The 21731-nt window shown below is 43.2% G+C and overlaps 1 protein-coding gene across 1 annotated transcript in view; it reads left to right on the forward strand.

Moving 5' to 3' along the window:
- Positions 1 to 1394: 1394 nt before the first annotated feature.
- The window catches only part of LOC134606750 (amine oxidase [flavin-containing] A-like), a 69911-nt gene continuing 49574 nt past the window's right edge, over positions 1395 to 21731 (forward strand). Inside the window, exon 1 of the mRNA XM_063450141.1 lies at positions 1395 to 1538. Within this exon, the coding sequence (XP_063306211.1) occupies positions 1493 to 1538 (46 nt within the window). The 5' untranslated portion in view covers positions 1395 to 1492. The remainder of the gene's footprint in view (positions 1539 to 21731) is intronic.

Genomic DNA, 21731 nt, shown 5'->3' on the forward strand with positions numbered 1-21731 from the left:
GGGGGGCCCTGAGGTGGTCAGCTCCTGGGCCCCCCAGGAGAACAGGCGGACAACACTGGCGTACATACCGGGTCGCAGGGCGACCCCGGTATGTACGCCACTGTTATGAGGCATACTGTTCTATATGGCAGAATGTTCACATGGAAAATATTAAATTTTTGTTTTGTTTAGTTTTTTGAACTATTTGGCTGCTGGCTGCTGGCTGCCAGTGGGCAAATAACTGAATTTTAAAAAAATATTGGTCTGTATTTAATTGTTCGGATCCAGATTTCAGACATTCATCTGGACAAGTTGAAATCCTGCTCAAATTGTCGCTCGTTCGGAGCCAGTATTGCGGGATGCAGACATTGATAAACAGTGTGAACAATGTCTAAATTTTGCAATCTGAATGCAAACAATACCATAATTTTTAATCTGATCCTTTAGAAGTGGGGGCCCTTTGGACCCCCGGTGCTGTAAATACAAAATTTGAAACTCATGGCCAAGGTCCTTTATTCCTTTATAGGTGCATGCATATGTTGTATTTTCTACATTCCCTTAAATTGTGCAGCACTATATTTGTGCTTTATTTGTTATATGTGTTTGTGCGTTATAAATACTTAATAGTAATAATAATTCACATATAATAATGAAGCACTGTCTACTTATAACGCTGACATTGTAGTTGAATAGTTAGTGGCGTAAAAGTTCCACAGCTTCATGTAGAGCCAGACACCCACACACGCACACACACACAGTCAGGCATTTTACTCAAGTTACATGTGCAGTCCACACACACACATCATTTGTGATGCCATACACACATATTGCCTTACATTTGCAGTCACATGCTCACATATAGTTGCATGCATGCACAAATCACATATGCAGTCACACACAAACATGTACAGCCTCGCAGACAGATGCATACACACACTGAATTGCATCTGCAGTCACAAACAAGCACCTAAACACACACAACCCATATGCAGTCATAGATATAAATAAACCCATGCATCCACAAACCCAGGTTTGAGGAACTGAAATTGCTTTTGTTATAATTCGGGTCATTTTTTAACTATTAATATTATTTCGGTTTAATGTAGTATTATTATTATTACTATTATAATCCTTCTTATCATTGTTTTTGGTTCTGTAAACTAGATATCAGTAGTAAATGAGCAGATACATCAAATACAGATGGAGTGTAAGATACATGACATGGTAATATGCTAACACGGTATGAAGTTGTTTGCATGATGCGGAGTTGTGTTACAATGTATCACCGAGTTACGGTAGCGGGAACATAGAACACCTGTGGGTTTAGGACAGAATCCAAGTACACAAGCTGAAGTTCCTCCCATCATACACTGCCCCAGCCAATCCCTCTGCACAAGTTTCCTACTGAGCCCTTGGGATTAAGACACAGAGCTGCTCTCCCACGCTCTTCTCGAAGAAGAACCTCTGCCGAAGCTGCTTCACTGCCTCTTTCAAGAGTCTCTACAGGGCAGACATGACCGAAATATATGACGTCATTGTCATCGGCGGGGGCATCTCAGGTGGGCTTTCATACCTAACAACAATAACATTATTGGAGTTGATGTTTAAGGGTGATCAGAAGATATAAACAAGCATTTATGTGAGATGACTTGTGAAGACAACGCCTTTCATGCACAGCAAACCAAAATATAATTGCTTTTTTTTAACTACAAGTCTAATCATGCTAGTAAGCAATGTTTGCAGGTAGAATGCCAGAGATTGGCTCCCAACTCAGGGAATAAAGGGAAATTATTGTCAGAGCTTTAGTGCATTGCTTTTTTTGCCTCAGAGGATAATAAAATGTAATCATATGTGTTTAGTTTGAATGATTGAACATAATAAAGAAAACCACAGTAAGTGATCTGGATGAGGATGATACAATGTAGTCTTTGTCTTTTGCTGAAACACGATGGCTGCTGAACAGTTAATTTACATTATAATAACATAAAGCGAATGTACTTCACATCAAACAGGAGACGCATCCCCCCACCCTCTTTACTGGTACCCCTAGAAGGAGAGGACTTATCCATTCCTCTCCACCCTTCATTCATATAAAATGGGATTAATAACAATATGCAGAAATACAAAAATGATTCCTAGTATTAATGGGTGTTAATTGAGCATGCATTATATGTGACTGTGTTGTAAACACTGTTGGGATGTGTTTGTGGCAGAGACTACGTTTATCAGTTTATCAATCTAAATTCTTCAAACGGTATTCGCAGAGTAAACTGATACCTTTGTTTATGTTACTGCCATTAAGGGAAAGGGCATTGTACTGGGGAAAAAAACACTAGGTATGTGGAATGAAAATGCAGAAATGAAGCACATAGGGGCCTGCTTCAGTAAATACATTGAAATAACAGGCTAAATTAAATCGAGTGTATTTTTGTGTTTCCCCTCTTGCAGCCCCTTGGTATTCGTTGAGGGGTCCCCAACAGGTCTTGGAACAAATGTATGGTGCTATGAGGCTAGGAATTGTTATTAACACTTTCACAGCTAATATCAAGGACCTACATTTTGCCTGTAGTGGGGAAAAGCTAAGGAGCCAGAAGGCACAGTGGAGGCTACATTATAAAAAGGGCAGAGACATTAAACATCATATTGCTCTGAAATATTTAAGCGATATATTGATTTTTAAAAAAAATATATTTTTTTATTTTTTTATATTTTTTAAATTCTTTATTTTTCTTAGTGCATAGAGTAACATGTTTGCTTGTGATGCCACAACAGCATGACAAACATATAGCAAAATCACAGGTAAATACAGTGTCGTGACAAATGAAGAACTGCACATTTTTATGGTTTAGGTAAACAGGCTGAAACATAAGTCTGGGCTTAGGACCTGAGAGACTACAGGAGGAAATATATACATACTAGCATATGATAAACAAGCTTGATGAATTGTGGAAGATACTGACATTCTGTCTAGGCATAGACTTATATGTTTCTAGTGCAGGCTAACTAAAGGTCCAAGCTTAGCTCCTGAGTGGGTGCAAAGGTAAGAGAAAACTTAAGGCTAAACAAAAAAAACTTCAGGCTAAACAAAGTGAGTCGACATGTTAGAGGCGGATAGCCAGCTATGTGTAAGGTACATCATGCTATGTCGATTCCCCAGGGGGTCCCCTCTATAAAGGAAGGTAGTGGGACAAAAACATTCACCCTATACCACGTTTCGTTCAAGTAATGTCCCCGTCTGTACTGGAGCGTACTGGGTTTTGAGTCCCAGGTTTGAGGCTATGCTTGTCAGTTGTCAGGAACTCGAGTTTCCATGGCTGGTAAGGTTTGATGCAGGGTTGAGGTCTGCTCTTTGGCAGTTTCCACCTCCGTGCTGTAGATAGCTTTGATGGGCTCTGCTGCTTGCAAGCCGTCCATGTTAGAGCCTTCGTCTTGCGTGCGTGCTGCTGCACTTTCTGGCGCTTGTGTGAGGTATTGTAGAGGTTGGCGGTTGGCCAGGAGCTGACCGGTGGCGCCCTCACGCTCCGGGCTTGTAGCGGGGCCGGCATCCTGTGGCCACGGACTCGGGGACTTTTGAAGGCCGGGTCCTTCCCTTTCGGGACTGGTCTGGAGACCCTGGTGTTGGTGGCATGCCATCGTCGGCAGGTGGGTCTCCGCCTGCGTGGTCGATGCTTCGGGGTTACTCCCCTGGTGACCCTCGGCTCGGATGGGCTAGTATGGAGATACTTGGGCTGATTTTTCACGGCTTTGCCCGAAGGCAGCCTGGTCCCACTCCGGTCTATGTCGCCTCCGTGCGTCCGTTCTCCAGCAGCTTTGATTGCTCTGCCTCGTGCCGGGCCGTTATCCGTGCCCAGAAGGCCTCAAACAGCTCGTCCAGATGGGTAGTGAGAGAGTCCTTTGTGTTGGGGCTTTGCTGTGAAGGCCCAGAATTTCCATGAGACTGCTTGTCCGCCATTTTGATGTGGCGGGCTGCCTGCAAGTTTGGTGCGTGGATGGGGCTGATGTTCGCTTTTAGGGTCCGCTGGGGCTTGCCAGTCGAGACGATTGGGACCAGGATAACCCCCACCGGTCCTAAGGGGGGGGGGGAACAGCCATTTGCTGCGTGTGCTGCGTGTCTTTATGGGCCGGGAGAGCGGCCGCCTCTCCCTTGCCCTGGTTGGTATAGGCCCCAGGCATCAGCTTGGGCATTCCGGCGGGTTTTCTGGCCATATGAGGTATCTCCCTGTTCGCCAGTGTCTGCGGAGCAAGTTGTGGTGAATTGGGGTTCAGGATTATTTAGTTTGCCCCCGGATTTAGTCAATAATTGGCCCGAGGCCCAGGAGCTCTTGGATTGTGCGTCTGCACAGCTTTGCAGTCAGGCCATGCCCCATTAAAAAAATATATTATCTTAATTTAAAATAACTTTTTCTGTTTGGTCGTTAGTGACAGCTCTTATTGTTAACATGGCTGACAGTGTTGGTCAATTTATTCCATACTTACTATTTTATTATTTTTCCTAATGTGTTTTATACCCCACCTCCTAAAGACTGTTAGCTCGTTCAAGCAGGGTCCTCTTCAACCTATCGTTCCTGTAAGCTTTTTTGTAATTGTCCCAGTTATAGTTAAATCCCCCCTCCGGAATCTGTTGGCGCTATATAAATGGCAATAATAGTAATAATAATAATAATGAAATATAGCAAGATGATTTTAGTTTGGTGAAGTTCGAGAATATATGATACCCAAATAGTTGATAGCTGTTGACCCCACCACACTGGTGTAGGAACCATTCAACGAACATGATGATGACCCTTTTTTATTCACAATTGTCTCAGTTGACAACAAACTTAACCCTTTATATTCCAGTTAGGGCTAACCTTTACAATCTCAATCTACTGTTCTTGTTCAGTGTCTGAATGAGTTTTCCCACAATGCCAATGTCACATTATGGGTTAACCCATAATGCCAAGGTGACATTAATTATTCCTTCATGGGCCTCATGTGTCCATAGACTGTTAACACATTTGAAGCTTCAGTGGGGATTTTCCATTACAGGGTCCAAAGTCTCTGGTTAAGAGACAAGCAAGCAAGAGTCTGTGCAAGGTTACATTATACTGTACCAAGTATTGTGCAAAAAAACTAGTCAGTATCGGACTAAAATTCTCTGCTTGGCTGAGGAGGATGAATTAGTGGCATGCAGTAAAGGCTGCATATAACCATATCCCGTTGTGCCATGTTGTACATTGTGAACATTATTTGCATTTGCATAGTGTGTCTTTAAAGACAATAACTATTTTTGTTATTTTTTTACCTTTATTCAGCTATATTCCTATTTCACATTTAGTACACACACACATATACCATATAGTTATACCTTTTGATGAAAACTACCAGTTAAATAATTATAATCTGTCACGAGCTGAATAGAACAAATATGGAAACAAGGTAAACTACTGAAGTGGAAGAAAACCAATGCAAAATATAGTAATAATTGTAGAAATACCTCAGATACATTGTGGTCCCATTTGTTTGGCAATTACAGTGCACATCTTAGAAGGGACACATTGCTGCATTCAAAAGGGTTACTTCAATCATGAAAACACTGTTTTTGGCCACTGTTACACTTTGTATTCTGATTCCTTCACCCTTCCCCCAACCCACCCCCCCTCACCCCTCCCCCCCAAAAAAAGTTTTTCCTCTGCCCAATCTTCCTCCTCTTATGTATGGATGTCATGAAGAGTGGACTCAGGGGAGGACAAGTGGCAAGCAGAAGGGATGTTGTGCATGCTGATGACAGACACCAAACATAAGCATTAATGACATTAGAAAGTCTGGAACTCTTGTTCTGGACTGGCTAAAGACACCCACCCCAATGATACTGCCAGAGGTGAAGTTACACCTCCATCAGCAGAGGGATGCACTCTGTATGTGCAGCTTTTCATAGTAAATACTGCACAATCAGAGCCTACGCACCATGGCCGTTTGAAATCACTGAAATTGTCATGGTGATTGGAATAACCCGTGCTGTATGTTTATTTAATTTTTGTACACTGGTACTGTATAACCCTGGAAACACAGTTGCAGTGTATAAAGATCCCTCTGCTACCTACACCAAATCCCTGCTAAAGTCAGTGATTAAATTATGAGTTTATTAAAGGGACAGTCTAAGCACCATAACCACTACATGCTGTTGTTATTACTATGGTGCTAGTAAGCTGTGGACACTGTTCCCAAGTTCTTGGTTAAAGTGTTTTGAAAGAGGTTTCAAAACTGCCTTCATTGAGGCCCTCACTTGCTCACCATATTTTCTGATACAGAAGTTCAATTTCTGCATTAGCAAAATATTTTCATTCATGTTTAGATAGCATTGATAAGCAGAGCATGTCGCCAGAGGCCGGTGCCAGCACCATACGAGCACCATAACTGCTACAATGAATGGTAGTAATTTTAGTGCTAAGATTGTCTTTTAGAACTTTGCAGCTTGCACTATTATATATCCAGCAACAGAGGGATGAGCAGAGAAAAAGTGTATTTTTGTTTCATTGTGGAATATTAAACTGTCGCAAAAATAACCCAGATGACCTTTGCTCATTTATAAACATGCTTACTTAACCCTTGTTAAATTTGTAAAATGTGCTTTTTAGTATAACTATAACTGATTTAAACAGTATGCAATTCAAACCATCTAATTAATGTAAAATGGTGTAACGGCACCCCCAGGCATAAAGGGGTTAAACCGCCGTTTAGAAGATCTTCCCCTTCCAGAGATGCAGGCACAGCTACTGCAGAACACCAAACTCCCGAATTGAATACAAGGGAACACACCAAACTCCCGAACTGCATAAAAGGGAATAAGGTAGCACTCCAAACTCCCGAACCGGAACCTCACGAATAGCGGCTAGCAGACGAACAGGAAAAGCTCCCAAGCGGCTTACACTCCTGGCAATCAGTCTCTATCAGCATACAGTGAATCCCCCCCAAGAACGAGACAAAGCTCTGTGTTGAGGGTCAAGCAGTGGTCTGGTTTATTATGGGCTACCCGCCCAGTATTTATGCAGGTCTCCCACTTGGTGGACACTCCCCTAGGGGACCAAATGGGAGACTGTAACAAAAGACAGACAGGTATCAGTTTAGGACATACAGTCACAATACTTTCCCACAATGCATCCTGGCTTCCTCTCCTCTGCCCTGGAGATAATTGAGAAGTAATTCAATTATCTCCCAGGACAAAGGCAAATCGCCATTATGCACATGGTGAGCACAAAAACATTAAAACACTTTAAAATACACAAAGTCATATTTTATACATAAAACACAGACATTTTACACATCCCCAGATAGCTGGGATCTGAGCGCACAAAACTACCGAATAGCGCTCAGATCCTATTCACACAGTTCAATTGCCATGGAGCCAAAGTCTTTAATTACACGAATAGGCTCCATGGCATAGCTATCTGGGTTAACACATTCGCATAACAAAAGTACCGGATGAACATGTATTCGTTAGATCTGTACGAATAAGAACCAGGCGGCGGACGTCTCAGCGGTGTTCGTGCAAATAAGTGTCCATTTTTAGATCCATGGTGTAAGCGCTGAACACCGCTGGCCGCTCGGGACTTTTAAAATGGCCGCTGCCACGTGTTCGGTAAACGAACAAAGACCACCCTGTATTCGTCAATTAAGCTGCGGTGAACTGCAGCTTCAGGGAGGTAAATTGGCGGCACACTCCAGCTCCCAGGTGGTCGCTCCTTCGGCAGTTTGTTCGGTAGATAAAATCTACTGAACACCCCGGCAGAAAGGCACAAATAAGCCCCTCTCTGCAGGGAAAATAAAGTCTTTTAAAGTCTGGTCCATAGTCCAAAGGCAGCAGGCGGGCAACCAGGCTTCTCCAATGCAATGTGGCGAGATTGCTCTCGTCACAAATGGATTATTCAGTAAAGCAGGAATGTTGAAAATATAAAGTGAATATCAAATTTAGGCAAAAAAAAGCAGCAAAAATCCAATTCAAATTTAATTCAATTTAAGTTCACATTGAACTCTAGACATATCACACTTGTTTGAGAAATGGCAGTGTTTATTTTTCTGCTTAGTAACACCTATAGTGGCAGTCACTCAGAAAGCCACTAGAGGTGCTTCCTATCTCAGTGTTACACAGTGTGCAGCACCTGATGATCTCAGCCTTGGAGGCTGGGACAGTGTGGCAATGGAGAACCGATGAGTAAACTCAACTTTTAACTCCTCAGAATGGGGGCCAGTACCTTAAAAAGCTAGTTTAAAGGACCACTATAGTGCCAGGAAAACAAACTCGTTTTCCTGGCATTATAGGGTCATTAGGTCTCCCCCACCCTCAGGGCCCCCCTCCCGCTGGGCTGAAGGGGTTTTAACTTACCTTTCTCCAGCGCCGGGCTCCCTCTGCGCTGGGGATCTCTTAACCCCCTGCCGACGTCAGCTCCGAATGCACATGCGCGGCAAGAGCCGCGCTTATTCAAACCGCCCATAGCAAGGCATTACTCAATGCTTTCCTATGGACATCCAGCGTCGTGAGAATTGCGGAAGCGCCTCTAGCTGCTGTCAGTGAGACAGCCACTAGGGCTGGATTAATCCTCAGTGAAACATAGTAGGGTTAAAACTAGAGGGACCTGGCACCCAGCCCACTTCATTGAGCTGAAGTGGTCTGGGCGCCTATAGTGGTCCTTTAACCCCTTAAGGACCAAACTTCTGGAATAAAAGGGAATCATGACATGTCACACATGTCATGTGTCCTTAAGGGGTTAAAGGATCACTATAGGGTCAGGAACACAAACATGTATTCCTGACCCTATAGTGTTAACACCACCATCTAGTCCCCCTGGACCCCTCATGCCTCCATAAATATAGCAAAATTTTACTGTATTCAATCCTGAGGCTGTAACTCTGCATACTGTTAGACTCAGAAAAATAAGCAGTCTGCCGACATCATCAGAAGTGGTGGCCTGATCCAATCACAGTGCTTCTCCATAGTATTGGCTGAGACTGACAAGGAGGCAGATCAGGAGCAGAGCCAGCATGATTCAAACACAGCCCTGGTCAATCAGCATTTCCTCATAGAGATGAATTGAATCAATGAATCTCTATGAGGAAAGTTCAGTGTCTGCATGCATGAGGGAGGAGATACTGAATGTTTGGATGCATTTTAGGCAGCCATGGCCCAGGAAGGATCTCTAACAGCCATCTGAGGAGTGGCCAGTGAAGTTATCACTAGGCTGTAATGTAAACACTGCATTTTCTCTGAAAATACAGTTTTTACAGCAAAAAGCCTGAAAGTAATGATTCTACTCACCAGAACAAATTCAATAAGCTGTTCTGGTGACTATAGTGTCCCTTTAACTCTATTGTGCTAGGAATACATGTTTGTATTCCTGACAATATAGTGTTCCTTTAAGGTCAAAATAGCTGAAATGGAAACAATATCTAAGTCAGCTATTGTTTTAGTTTGATTACATTGGCCTAACATTTGCAATTCACTTTTAAATAACTTTGAATCCTAACTTTAGTGAATAACTCTGTCATTAAATTTACTACTTCAATAAATAAATCAATGTTGCAAGGTTCACATGTGAGAGTGCAGTTACAATAATGTGACCCAAATGTCACAGTTCAGCAGAAAATGGGGCTGTAGGATCAAATAATGCTGACCCACATAAATCTAAAGCACTAGAAACATTTTAATGAGAATCTCTTTTGTAACTGAATTGAAAGCACTTGGTGGCATCTATTAGTTTGTGCAAGTGTTTTTCATGTAAGTTAAAAGCTGTTCGTTGCTCTATTATGAATGAACAAGGTCATTCACTCGAATGAGAAAATTGTGAGTTAGAGGTTTATATGAGCTCCTGGTAAATGTTTTGCCAATTGTCCTCGGAAATAGAAAACAAGAAAGTACAGCTACAATGTAAATCAGTGGTAGTCAACCTTTTTCTACCTACTGCCCACTAATGCATCTTTCTTGATGGAAAAATTTCCTTACCGCCCACCAGTTTTCGCACAAGTGCAGATTATTTTTTAGAAAGGAGGGTGTTTTTAAAAAAAAAAAAAATGTACGTACATTTGTCTTTTTATTTCTACTTTATGCATGTTTATAATGTTTTTAACTTTATAAAGTTTAATGAGAAAACAATCAAGTAAATTGAAATTACCTTTACTAGTGATTAATGAGATCCTTGAGGTTGATGCTGCGAGACTAAATATTTGATATCTGGTTTGATTTTCGTAAGGAACAAACAAAGGTCTCCTCTTTCGGTGATATTCAGACAACTTCTCTGTTTGCTCATAATATGATTTCTCATCTGTGCATCAGCTCCCCTCCTCTCCCTCCTCAATTCCCCTCCCCACCTTTTCTTTCCTTCTTTCTATTTTTTTACCTTTCTTATAGCAATGCCCAGTAGGAAGGCTGAGCTAGGTAGCCCACTTACTATTACTTACTATAGCCCACTATAACAGACAGGCACACATACATACATACATACATACACACACACACACACACACACACACACACACACACACACACACACACACACACACACACACACACACACACACACACACACACACACACAAGACACACAAGACACACATACAGACTCACACACACACACACACACAATACACACATACATACAAAGACACATACATACAAACAGACAGGCACACATACATACATACAGACACACAGATGGCACACATACACACACCCAAGACAGACACACACACAGACATGCACACATACATACAGACACACAGACACATACATACAGACACACACATACAAAGACACACACATAAGACATACATATAAAGACATATACACACATACATACAGACAGACACAAGACACACATACATACAAAGACACATACATAAGATACACATACATACAAAGACACATACCTACACACACACACACACACACACACAACACATACATACAAAGACAAGAAACACATACGTACACACATATATACAGACAGACACACACACACACACACACACACACGCAAGACATACATACAAAGACACACACATACATACAAAGACACATACATACAAGGCCACATACACTCATACAGACACATACAGACAGACACACAAGACATACATACAAAGACACACACATACATACAAAGACACACACACACAAGACATACATACAGACAGACACACAAACAAGACATAAATACAAAGACACATACACACAAACAAACACACACAAAATATTTTAGTCACCCTCCTGTTTCCTACCTTTTAGGTGCAGCCGTGCAGGAGGGTGACATTCCCTGGGGTCCAAGGGTGGCTCAGGTGGATGGGAGTCAGAGTTCCCACTCTGACTCCCTCTGCTTCCTCCAGTGCTGTCTGTGTGTTAGCTGGGAGGGGTGACGTGCAGTCACTTCCTCCCAGCTCTGTGTGATGTAATCACAGGGGGCCCGTTCACACTGTTAAAGCACCCAGCGCTGACCGGGCCCCCTTACAATCTATAGCCATCGGGTGGCCCTGACAGCATGGGCCACCTGATTAACTCCTTGGACAAATGGTGATGGCGGGTACCCGGTCGCAGGGGTACCGCTGGCTCGCACCCGTCCGCCCAATATCTCAAAATGAGGAAATCCCTACAGCCCACCTGGAATCCTGAAATGCCCACTAGTGGGCGGTAGGGACCAGGTTGACGACCCATGATGTAAATGGTTTCTGAATTATGGGATTTTTTGTATTTTATTTTTTCTTTAGATAATGCTTTTAGATGCTCTTACACTTTTGATGTTTCCTTTAGGTAGATTAGACCAGTGTTTCCCAACCCAGTCCTCAAGGCACACCTACCAGTCCAGGATTTAAGGATTACCCAGTTTTGTCTAAGGTGTTTTTTCTTTTTTTTCTAAAAACTCCTTAGACAAAACTGGGTAATCCTTAAATCCTGGACTGGTAGGTGTGCCTTGAGTACTGGGTTGGGAAACACTGGATTAGACCATGGCATATATTATATAAACAGTTTTCCAGTGGTTTGGATTTATGTCAGACCAGCACCATTCAATTCCATTCCATACCATTAATTTATGTGCGGTTCGACTTTTAGATTTGTTCTGGGTAATATTAAACATATACATTATTTTTAATTTTTTTTTCAATTCTTTATTTATTGCGTGCAAAGAGATAACATTGCTTGATGCGCCACAACAGCTGCAGCAAACAGAGAGATAACAAGATGTACAGGGTTATGGCATTTGCATGCGTTGCACATTTTTTAAATTATATATCATGCAGACTAAAACAATATAACAAGCTTAGTGCCAATGAGTAAAACTTTTATAGCTATTCTATGCTATTCTATGCATTCTATGCATGCTTAGTTGAGCAGTGGTTGTCTGATTATTTAGTTACAGGCTTATGCAGAATAATATAAGATACAGGTTTCTCTGATTGAATTTAACCACCAGGGGGTGATTTCCCAATTTTTTACGTGTGGATCTGCAGAAACAAAAGGTAGTCTGTCTGGTTTCACTGTCTCTGTTGCTGGGTAAGTCAAGGCCATTGCGGCGGGTTGTCATTGTGTTGCCGCTGAATCTCGAGATCTCCGGTCTGGTCCTCTTCATCCCATGCCTTTTTTCTGGTGGCGGTGGATGCTTGTTCGTGGGTCTCTGTGGACTGGTGCCATGCAGGTTTGTGTGAGGGTGTCCCTCCAGCCCCAGGCTTGCATGCTGGCCTGCATTCTTTGGCCACAAGCTCGGTCACCTCTTGGGCTCGAGCTTTCTCCCTTCACGGGAGTGACGGAGGGTGTCGTGCTCTTCTGTCACTTTCATCGTTGGTGCCTCCGTGTGTGTGGGCGATGCATCCGGGTTGTCCGCCCGGTGGCCTGCAGCCCGGGTGGGCCTAGTAGGGTGCGGGTATATGTGAGTGGTAGCTGTGCGCCCGAGGGCTTACTCCTCGCCCCCTGCCGACTGCTGTGGCGCTCCCCTGTCTTCCCAGGTACAGGTGTGTTGGTTCGGGCTGCAGCCTGTCACTCTCTAAGCTTGTCCCAGAAGCGGTTGAAGAGTGCTTCTAGCCTTTGCGAGAGGTCAGACTGTGGCTGTGCTTGCTGGTGCTTGGTGCTGCCCGCCGCCATCTTGGAGGCATATTTTGCCCGGTTGCCCCTTGGTATTACAGGTTTTATATTTGGCGATGTTCCGCCGGATCCCAGGCGTCCAGTGTGGACCGGGATATCCCCCGCCGGTCCATAGGGGGGGGGGGGGGTAGGATGCAAGAGCACCGAGGGGACAGTGTGTGGCTTCGCTGCCGGGTAGAGCGTCCGTCTCTCCCCAGCATGGTCTCGAGTAGGCCCCAGCTGCTGGTGAGGGTTCCCGGGGGGTGTGTGTCTCATTTTTAGGGTCGTTGGGTACCCCCTGGTTTCTCCTGCTTGCTGCATGCCTTTTCTGCCAGTATTTGCTTCGTTTTTTGGGGTGTTTGCCCCTAAATTAGTCGCTTTAACTGGGAGCAGTTTCACTGTGCGTCTTTCCCGCTCGGCAGTTAGGCTCCGCCCCCCCATATACATTATTTTGCTCCTTTGCTAAAGTGTTCAAATTATAGGCTGCTAATACAGTTGCAAATGGAATTTAAGGGACAATATGGTCATAGATTGCAAGACTGACGTTCAGAGTTCCCTATAGACGTGCAATGTTTTTTTAATAAACAGAAAAATAAATATACAGAAGCAGTATTAGTGAAAAATTTGAGTTTTGTAAAAGTAAAAAAAAAAAAAGAATAGAAAAATGCTATTTAAAGGGACACGATAGTCACCAGAACAATTACAGCTTAATGCAGTTGTTCTGGTGAGTATAATAGCTCCCTTCAGGCATTTTTATGTAAACACTGCCTTTTCAGATAAAAGGCAGTGTTTACATTGCCCCTAGGGACACCTCCAAGTGTCCTCCTTAGATGGCCACTGGAGGGGCTTCCTAGGTCAGGGCTGCACAGTAAGAAGCCCTGCTTTTCAGCATCCCCACGCTCTGCATGGAGACGCTGAATTTTCCTCATAGAGATGCATTGATTCAATACAGCTCTATGAGGAGATGCTGATTGGGCAAAACGGTGCGTGGCCCCACCCCTTTCCGATTTTAGCAAATACAATGCTTTTCCCATGGGAAAGCATTGGATTGGCAAAAAAACGGCAATTTAGATGATGTCACCAAGGGGGTGTGGCCCGCACCGGCAGACCCATTGAGAGGTGAAAATAAGGTGAATTTTAACCCATTCTGAGGAGGCTAAGGGAGTGGGGGGAAGCCACCTATATGGTGAGTTTTCAATATAGAAATCATGTATTCCTGACCCTACAGGGAGTGCAGAATTATTAGGCAAATTAGTATTTTGACCACATCATCCTCTTTATGCATGTTGTCTTACTCCAAGCTGTATAGACTCGAAAGCCTACTACCAATTAAGCATATTAGGTGATGTGCATCTCTGTAATGAGAATGGGTGTGGTCTAATGACATCAACACCCTATATCAGGTGTGCATAATTATTAGGCAACTTCCTTTCCTTTGGCAAAATGGGTCAAAAGAAGGACTTGACAGGCTCAGAGAAGTCAAAAATAGTGAGATATCTTGCAGAGGGATGCAGCACTCTTAAAATTGCAAAGCTTCTGAAGCGTGATCATCGAACAATCAAGCGTTTCATTCAAAATAGTCAACAGGGTCGCAAGAAGCGTGTGGAAAAACCAAGGCGCAAAATAACTGCCCATGAACTGAGAAAAGTCAAGCGTGCAGCTGCAACATCACTGGAGTGCCCAAAAGCACAAGGTGTGCAATACTCAGAGACATGGCCAAGGTAAGAAAGGCTGAAAGACGACCACCACTGAACAAGACACACAAGCTGAAACGTCAAGACTCGGCCAAGAAATATCTCAAGACTGATTTTTCTAAGGTTTTATGGACTGATGAAATGAGAGTGAGTCTTGATGGGCCAGATGGATGGGCCCGTGTCTGGATTGGTAAAGGGCAGAGAGCTCCAGTCCGACTCAGACGCCAGCAAGGTGGAGGTGGAGTACTGGTTTGGGCTGGTATCATCAAAGATGAGCTTGTGGGGCCTTTTCGGGTTGAGGATGGAGTCAAGCTCAACTCCCAGTCCTACTGCCAGTTTCTGGAAGACACCTTCTTCAAGCAGGGGTACAGGAAGAAGTCTGCCTCCTTCAAGAAAAACATGATTTTCATGCAGGACAATGCTCCATCACACGCGTCCAAGTACTCCACAGCGTGGCTGGCAAGAAAGGGTATAAAAGAAGAAAATCTAATGACATGGCCTCCTTGTTCACCTGATCTGAACCCCATTGAGAACCTGTGGTCCATCATCAAATGTGAGATTTACAAGGAGGGAAAACAGTACACCTCTCTGAACAGTGTCTGGGAGGCTGTGGTTGCTTCTGCACGCAATGTTGATGGTGAACAGATCAAAACACTGACAGAATCCATGGATGGCAGGCTTTTGAGTGTCCTTGCAAAGAAAGGTGGCTATATTGGTCACTGATTTGTTTTTGTTTTGTTTTTGAATGTCAGAAATGTATATTTGTGAATGTTGAGATGTTATATTGGTTTCACTGGTAAAAATAAATAATTGAAATGGGTATATATTTGTTTTTTGTTAAGTTGCCTAATAATTATGCACAGTAATAGTCACCTGCACACACAGATATCCCCCTAAAATAGCTAAAACTAAAAACTACTTCCAAAAATATTCAGCTTTGATATTAATGAGTTTTTTGGGTTCATTGAGAACATGGTTGTTGTTCAATAATAAAATTAATCCTCAAAAATACAACTTGCCTAATAATTCTGCACTCCCTGTATAGTGATCCTTTAAGTTCCCAAGAAAACACAGAGCAATTGCATTTGTCAGGTATTGCTGTATGAAGGCTCTTTTAACTACCAATAAATATAATCAGCAATACTTATAGCCCTAATAACCTTGCTGACACTTCTTCTTCTATGTATATTTACAAATGAAGAAAGTGAAATAAATAAATAAATACATTAAATACCGGTAGTATGGTATATTAACAAATCAATATTGATTCATATATTAGTTAATCAATATAAAAGTACAATGTAGGGGGCGGAGTCTGACCGCCAAGCAGCACGGACGTGCGGAGAAAGAGCTCTAGCCAGGCGGCCAGCAAAAAAGCCGATACCGGCGGCCATAAAGCTTATACACCCATCGGGGTGCGCCACCCGAGACGGGGGTGCATTACAGCACCGGAGGATCCCTTTCCTGAGCCTGTCGGAGCCTGTAACCCGACACACGACTTGCGGCCTGCGGGTGTGGATGCCGGGGAGAGGCGGCCGCTCTCCTCGACGCCGGAATCCCCAGACTTAATACCGATCTCCTACCCCCCCCCTCTGGACCGGTGGGGGTTATCCCGGTCCATATCAGCCAAGCGGACACAGTTTGAGGTAGAGAAACACGGCCAAACAGTGAGACAACGGGTGTCTGAGCATGCCTAAAATGGCCGCCCAGCAAGGGCCAGAGAGGGAGCACGCAGACAGCTACCCACACTCGCAGCACCTAGAAGCACTGGACCGACTTTGCTTAAAATTCTACGTGATACTATGTGACAGAGGGGTGTTGTACCTTCAAGCGGCTAAGATGGTCTCCTCATGGATCCGTCCTGACACCCGCCGACGCCACTACGGAGCCCCACTGTGGGCCTTCAGGGTGGACAAGCGGAACAAAAAGCACCGGCAACAGCGGCGGCGGGCGAAGGTTCGGAGCACACTGGGTGCATGCAACCACTCTCCTACAAATAAAAGCGGGACAGCCAGGCAGTCACAAATCCCCGGCAAAGCACCTGGATACAGCACCTTTGACCAGCGAGCCCATACCCTACAAACTTGGAATGCAGCAACATACCAAGCCACAGTACAGCTTACTGCCGCACGCGATCAAGCCAGAGAGGAACACTGGCCCTCCCCAGTTGCAGAGACTGTTTCTCCTAAATGGCCCATGTGCGGGGTCGGGTGATCCGGGACTGGAACTGGTATAATCGCAAGAGGCACTGGCGGACAATCCAATCCCAAGAACAAACTTACATTTCTATAATTTTGTTATCAATTGTTTATTTAACAGTGCTATCACCTTTACCTAGCAACCTACTGCCTGAGGTCACTTACATGTTACACTGAACCATATCGTTTAAATTTTTTAACACACTCAGTAGGCATGCATTTACATAACAAGTTCGCATAACAGTAGAATGTTACCTAGGCTCGCCTAATACTCAGTAACTCTAGGGCCTATCCTATACACGAGGGGAAGGTCCGCTTAACCTCCATCCCACACTCTACCCATAGCTATTGTCAAACATAGGATGTCATACTTAAGACTGCTGTGTAACTCCTGCTAGAATAGGTTAATGTTATGCCTCTTGCTTTGATTTCTGGGTTTTGCCATAAGCTTAAGTGTACTCAACTGTAATACCCTGACTGTAGTATCAATGCACTTCGTCTTCGCCTGTACCAATCAGTTCATATGTTCCTTCATAGTAATCGTAGTCACTTTAGCAAAGATGCTATTAACTACACCTGTTATAATAGGCTACCTTTTCTTTTATATTATATTGATATGTAACTATCTGTGACTCACACGTATGCTGCAGCTAGACCTAGCTTGTACCAATCAGTTCATAAGTTAAGATATTAACGGGTAACCACGGCGACTTTAGCAAGGTTACATGCAGTTATAACGGTTAAAATACGCTGCCTCTTCATTTTTTATTTTTATTGACCTTATTGTATAGCCGAGCTACTGTTTAATATTAATATACAAAAATGTGCACTTCCTCTTGCCACTGTTCAACCTAAGTATGTTCTTAGACACGCTGTTGTGGCGTTTGACGTCGCTATGTAAAACTTGCACAACAAAAATAAAGAATTTAAAAGTACAATGTAGCATGTATGAAGATGATTGCAATACAATAGTGGAAGTATTTTCGTAAAAAAACACATTTGAGTGGTGGTCATGAACCTAATTTTTAATCTGAGCAAGAATTGAGCTGTTTAGTTGTTATATATGCAATAATACCTTTTAATGTATCTTTCTTTCTCTGCAATGTTCTCAAATGAATTGGATCAGTACTTACCAAATAATTAGCAACATTCTTTTTTGGATGAATACCAAGACCAAGGTTGACTGTCCTATACCATTAATATGGTCTTATACCATTAATGTCTACTATTCACTTTATTTATTAATTAACATGATACACTATATATTCAGGTGTTTTCACTAAAGCGAGAATTGTAAAGTGAATTTAATTTAAGGACACATGACGGAAATATTCCGTCATGATTCCCTTGTATTCCAGAAGTTCTGTCCTTAATGGGTTAAATTGAATATCAAATTTAATGTCAAAGTAGCTGAACTGGAAACATGGCTAAATTTTAGACATTTTCCAGTTTAGCTATTTTGGCCTCAAATTTGAAATTCACTTTGAATTCACAACAATTCTCCCTTTAATGAATAACCCTTTATTTTTTTACATTTTTTTTCTGCATTTATATGGAAGTCTTGCCAACAATATTATATCTATATATAGGACTTCTAATTGGTGGTAAGGAGTCTCATTTAACTGGGCACGAGATATTTATCATTGCATAGAAACAGAGGTCCCCTGGTGGCTAGAATTCTTCTGGTAATACACGCATAAACTGTTTATGAAAGGGTCCCAGAGGACACTCACAATGCAATACCTCTGAAAACAAGAGCTATATACTGGTAATTTGTCAGTTTTCAGTGACTTCACTCCTTTGTTGTATTTCTATTGTTACAGCGTATCCGATTGCTGGAACTTCTGTCTGGCAGCATATTAATACGCGTTCTAAATCAAATATCTTGTAATAGATTCTTAATAGGTCAGGCAGAGACTAACAGAAGCAGTGATTATGGTTTCATTTCATTATACGCAAAAGCTTTTAGTGATTTAATTAAATGTAAATTATTTCATAATAACAGGTTGGAGTCCTTCCTTCCTTCCTTTATAAAGAAAATAATTGAATCTAATGCTTCTCCATAATGTGTTCAACATCAATGTGTTGTGCATGATTATGCAGAACATGAAGACCTTTGGCAATCGAAGCTCCTACCTAACCTTTTTGGTTTTTGCTTCCCAAGCACCACCAAGCCTCAATAGCAAACCAGTAACCAACATCATGCTGATGATTTGCATTAACAATGAAACAGCTGTCCATGAGTGGTTCACTGGCTTTTCATTAGTGATGTCGTGACATAAAATTTTTGGTTCGCGAACCGCGAACGCGAACTTCAGCAAATGTTCGCGAACCGGGCGAACCGCCATAGACTTCAGTAGGCAGGCGAATTTTAAAACCCACAGGGACTCTATTTGGCCACAATACTGGTTGAAGGGGGGGGAGGAGGAGACCTAGGAGATAATTTTTTTGGGGGGAGGGGTGACTAGGGTCCCCCCCTTTGTATTTAGGGCCCCCACCCACCGCTCAGGGGTGGGGGCCGGGAGGGACAATAGGTCCCCCCTTATTGTTATTTTTAGGGCCCCCACCCACCTCTCAGGGGTGGTGGCCATGGGGGGACAGTAGGTCCCCCCCTTATTGTTATTTTTAGGGCCCCCACCCACCGCTCAGGGGTGGGGGCCGGGGGGACAATAGGTCCCCCCTTATTGTTAATTTTAGGGCCCACACCCACCGCTCAGGGGTGGGGGCCGGGGGGACAGTAGATCCCCCTTATTGTTATTTTTAGGGCCCCCACCCACCGCTCAGGGGTGGGGGCCGTGGGGGGAACCAGTAGGTCCCCCCCTTATTGTTAATCTTAGGGCCCCCACCCACCGCTCAGGGGTGGGGGCCGGGGGGAGGACATTAGGTCCCCCTTATTGTTATTTTTAGGGCCCCCACCCACCGCTCAGGGGTGGGGGCCAGGGGGGGACAATAGGTCCCCCCTTATTCCTTATTGTTAATTTTAGGGCCCCCACCCACCGCTCAGGGGTGGGGGCCAGGGGAGACAGTAGGTCCCCCCTTATTGTTATTTTTAGGGCCCCCACCCACCGCTCAGGGGTGGGGGCCGGGGGGGAGGACAATAGGTCCCCCTCCTATTGGTATTTAGGGCCCCCACCCGCTCAGGGAGGCCACAGGCTGCTCACTGTTTAATAGACATGCCCCTACTTGCGGTATTGCGAGTAGGGGCACAATTTACTAATACTAAGTAATTTTTACTTAGTATTAGTACATTTGGCCACAAAAAAAAATAGGGGGCGGACCGAACATTGCATGTGTTCGCCATCCGTGGCGAACGCGAACACGCTATGTTCGCCAGGAACTATTCGCCAGCGAACCGTTCGGGACATCACTACTTTTCATCTTTTCCTAAGTTGTGTTTGAAAGCTGTTGTATACTGCAAACACAGTTTTAAAGGAATCCATGTTTAAAATGGAATGAGGCAAAAATGTGATTCTTTGTTAAACTAATTTGCATATACCCGCCCAGAATCCTTTGTGGTAGTAACATCACTGCAAATTTGTGATTTCTGTGGGAATAGCAAGTCTTGACTGGTGTGCAGATTTTTGTTTAACATTGTATTAACTATCCACAGACTTCAGGTGGAAGGGGTTTTCAATCACAATTTTTTCCCCACCATAACCTATTTGGTTTGTGATATATATATACACACACACACACACACACACACACACACACACACACACACACACACACACACACACACACACACACACACACACACACACACACACACACACACACACACACACACACACACACACACACACACACACACACACACACACACACACACACACACACACACACACACACACACACACACACACACACACACACACACACACACACACACCATGGTCCTGCACTTGCCTGTCAGCGTTCCTTGGTGCTGCTCCAGCCCCATACAATATACCAACAAAAAATGAGAGCACTCATTGGATTTGTAATATTCTCCAAACTTTTATTTTCCCAACAGTTATATTACATCAACATTTCAGTCCTGTTTCAAGATGAAAGTCTGTGTTCAGGACTGAAATGTTGATGTAATGTAACTGTTTGGGAAATACAATTTTGAATAATATTACAAATCCAGTGAGTACTATCTTTCGTGTTGGTATATATATATATATACATTATATATGTGTGTGTGTGTGTGTTTTAAATCACATATTAAAACTGTATCTGCTACACTGCCACCTTTAGAGTTCTCAGTGAAATGACTCCAGTAACACCAAATCCCCTAAAAGAAAGGTTTACAAATAGATTATCCGAGAAACACAACAAATATAAATAGACCTGAAACATAACTCAACAACTATCAGTAATGCACAACAATAGTTGTCAAATAATTTAGCTGGTAGAGTTTAGTACACTGATATAAAGAGGACTGAAGCACAAATGGTGTAATATAGTGTAAAATAATCTATTATGCACAACATGTAGTACAACATTTATTTAAATTCAGAACTCAAACCCTTTTTTGGCTACAGAAACCAATCCTTTGAACTCAAAATTCTAGAAACAAGCAACAGAAAGTACTCATTTTGAGTTCTGCATAAGATGGAGGCAGTTTGCAGAATTCACACATCACTGAAACACATGGGGGTTGCGGACAGACTTGCTCTGCTCCATTAAGGGGTTAAAGTGACCATGCACCTCCATTTCTTCAGATGGCATATAAGACAGTGGTTGAAATGATTATTATGAATTCTAAATAGGCAAACAATTTGAACAATGTCA

This window comes from Pelobates fuscus, chromosome 1 (genome assembly GCF_036172605.1).
Source record: "Pelobates fuscus isolate aPelFus1 chromosome 1, aPelFus1.pri, whole genome shotgun sequence".
In the NCBI taxonomy this organism is placed as follows: Eukaryota; Metazoa; Chordata; class Amphibia; order Anura; family Pelobatidae; genus Pelobates; species Pelobates fuscus.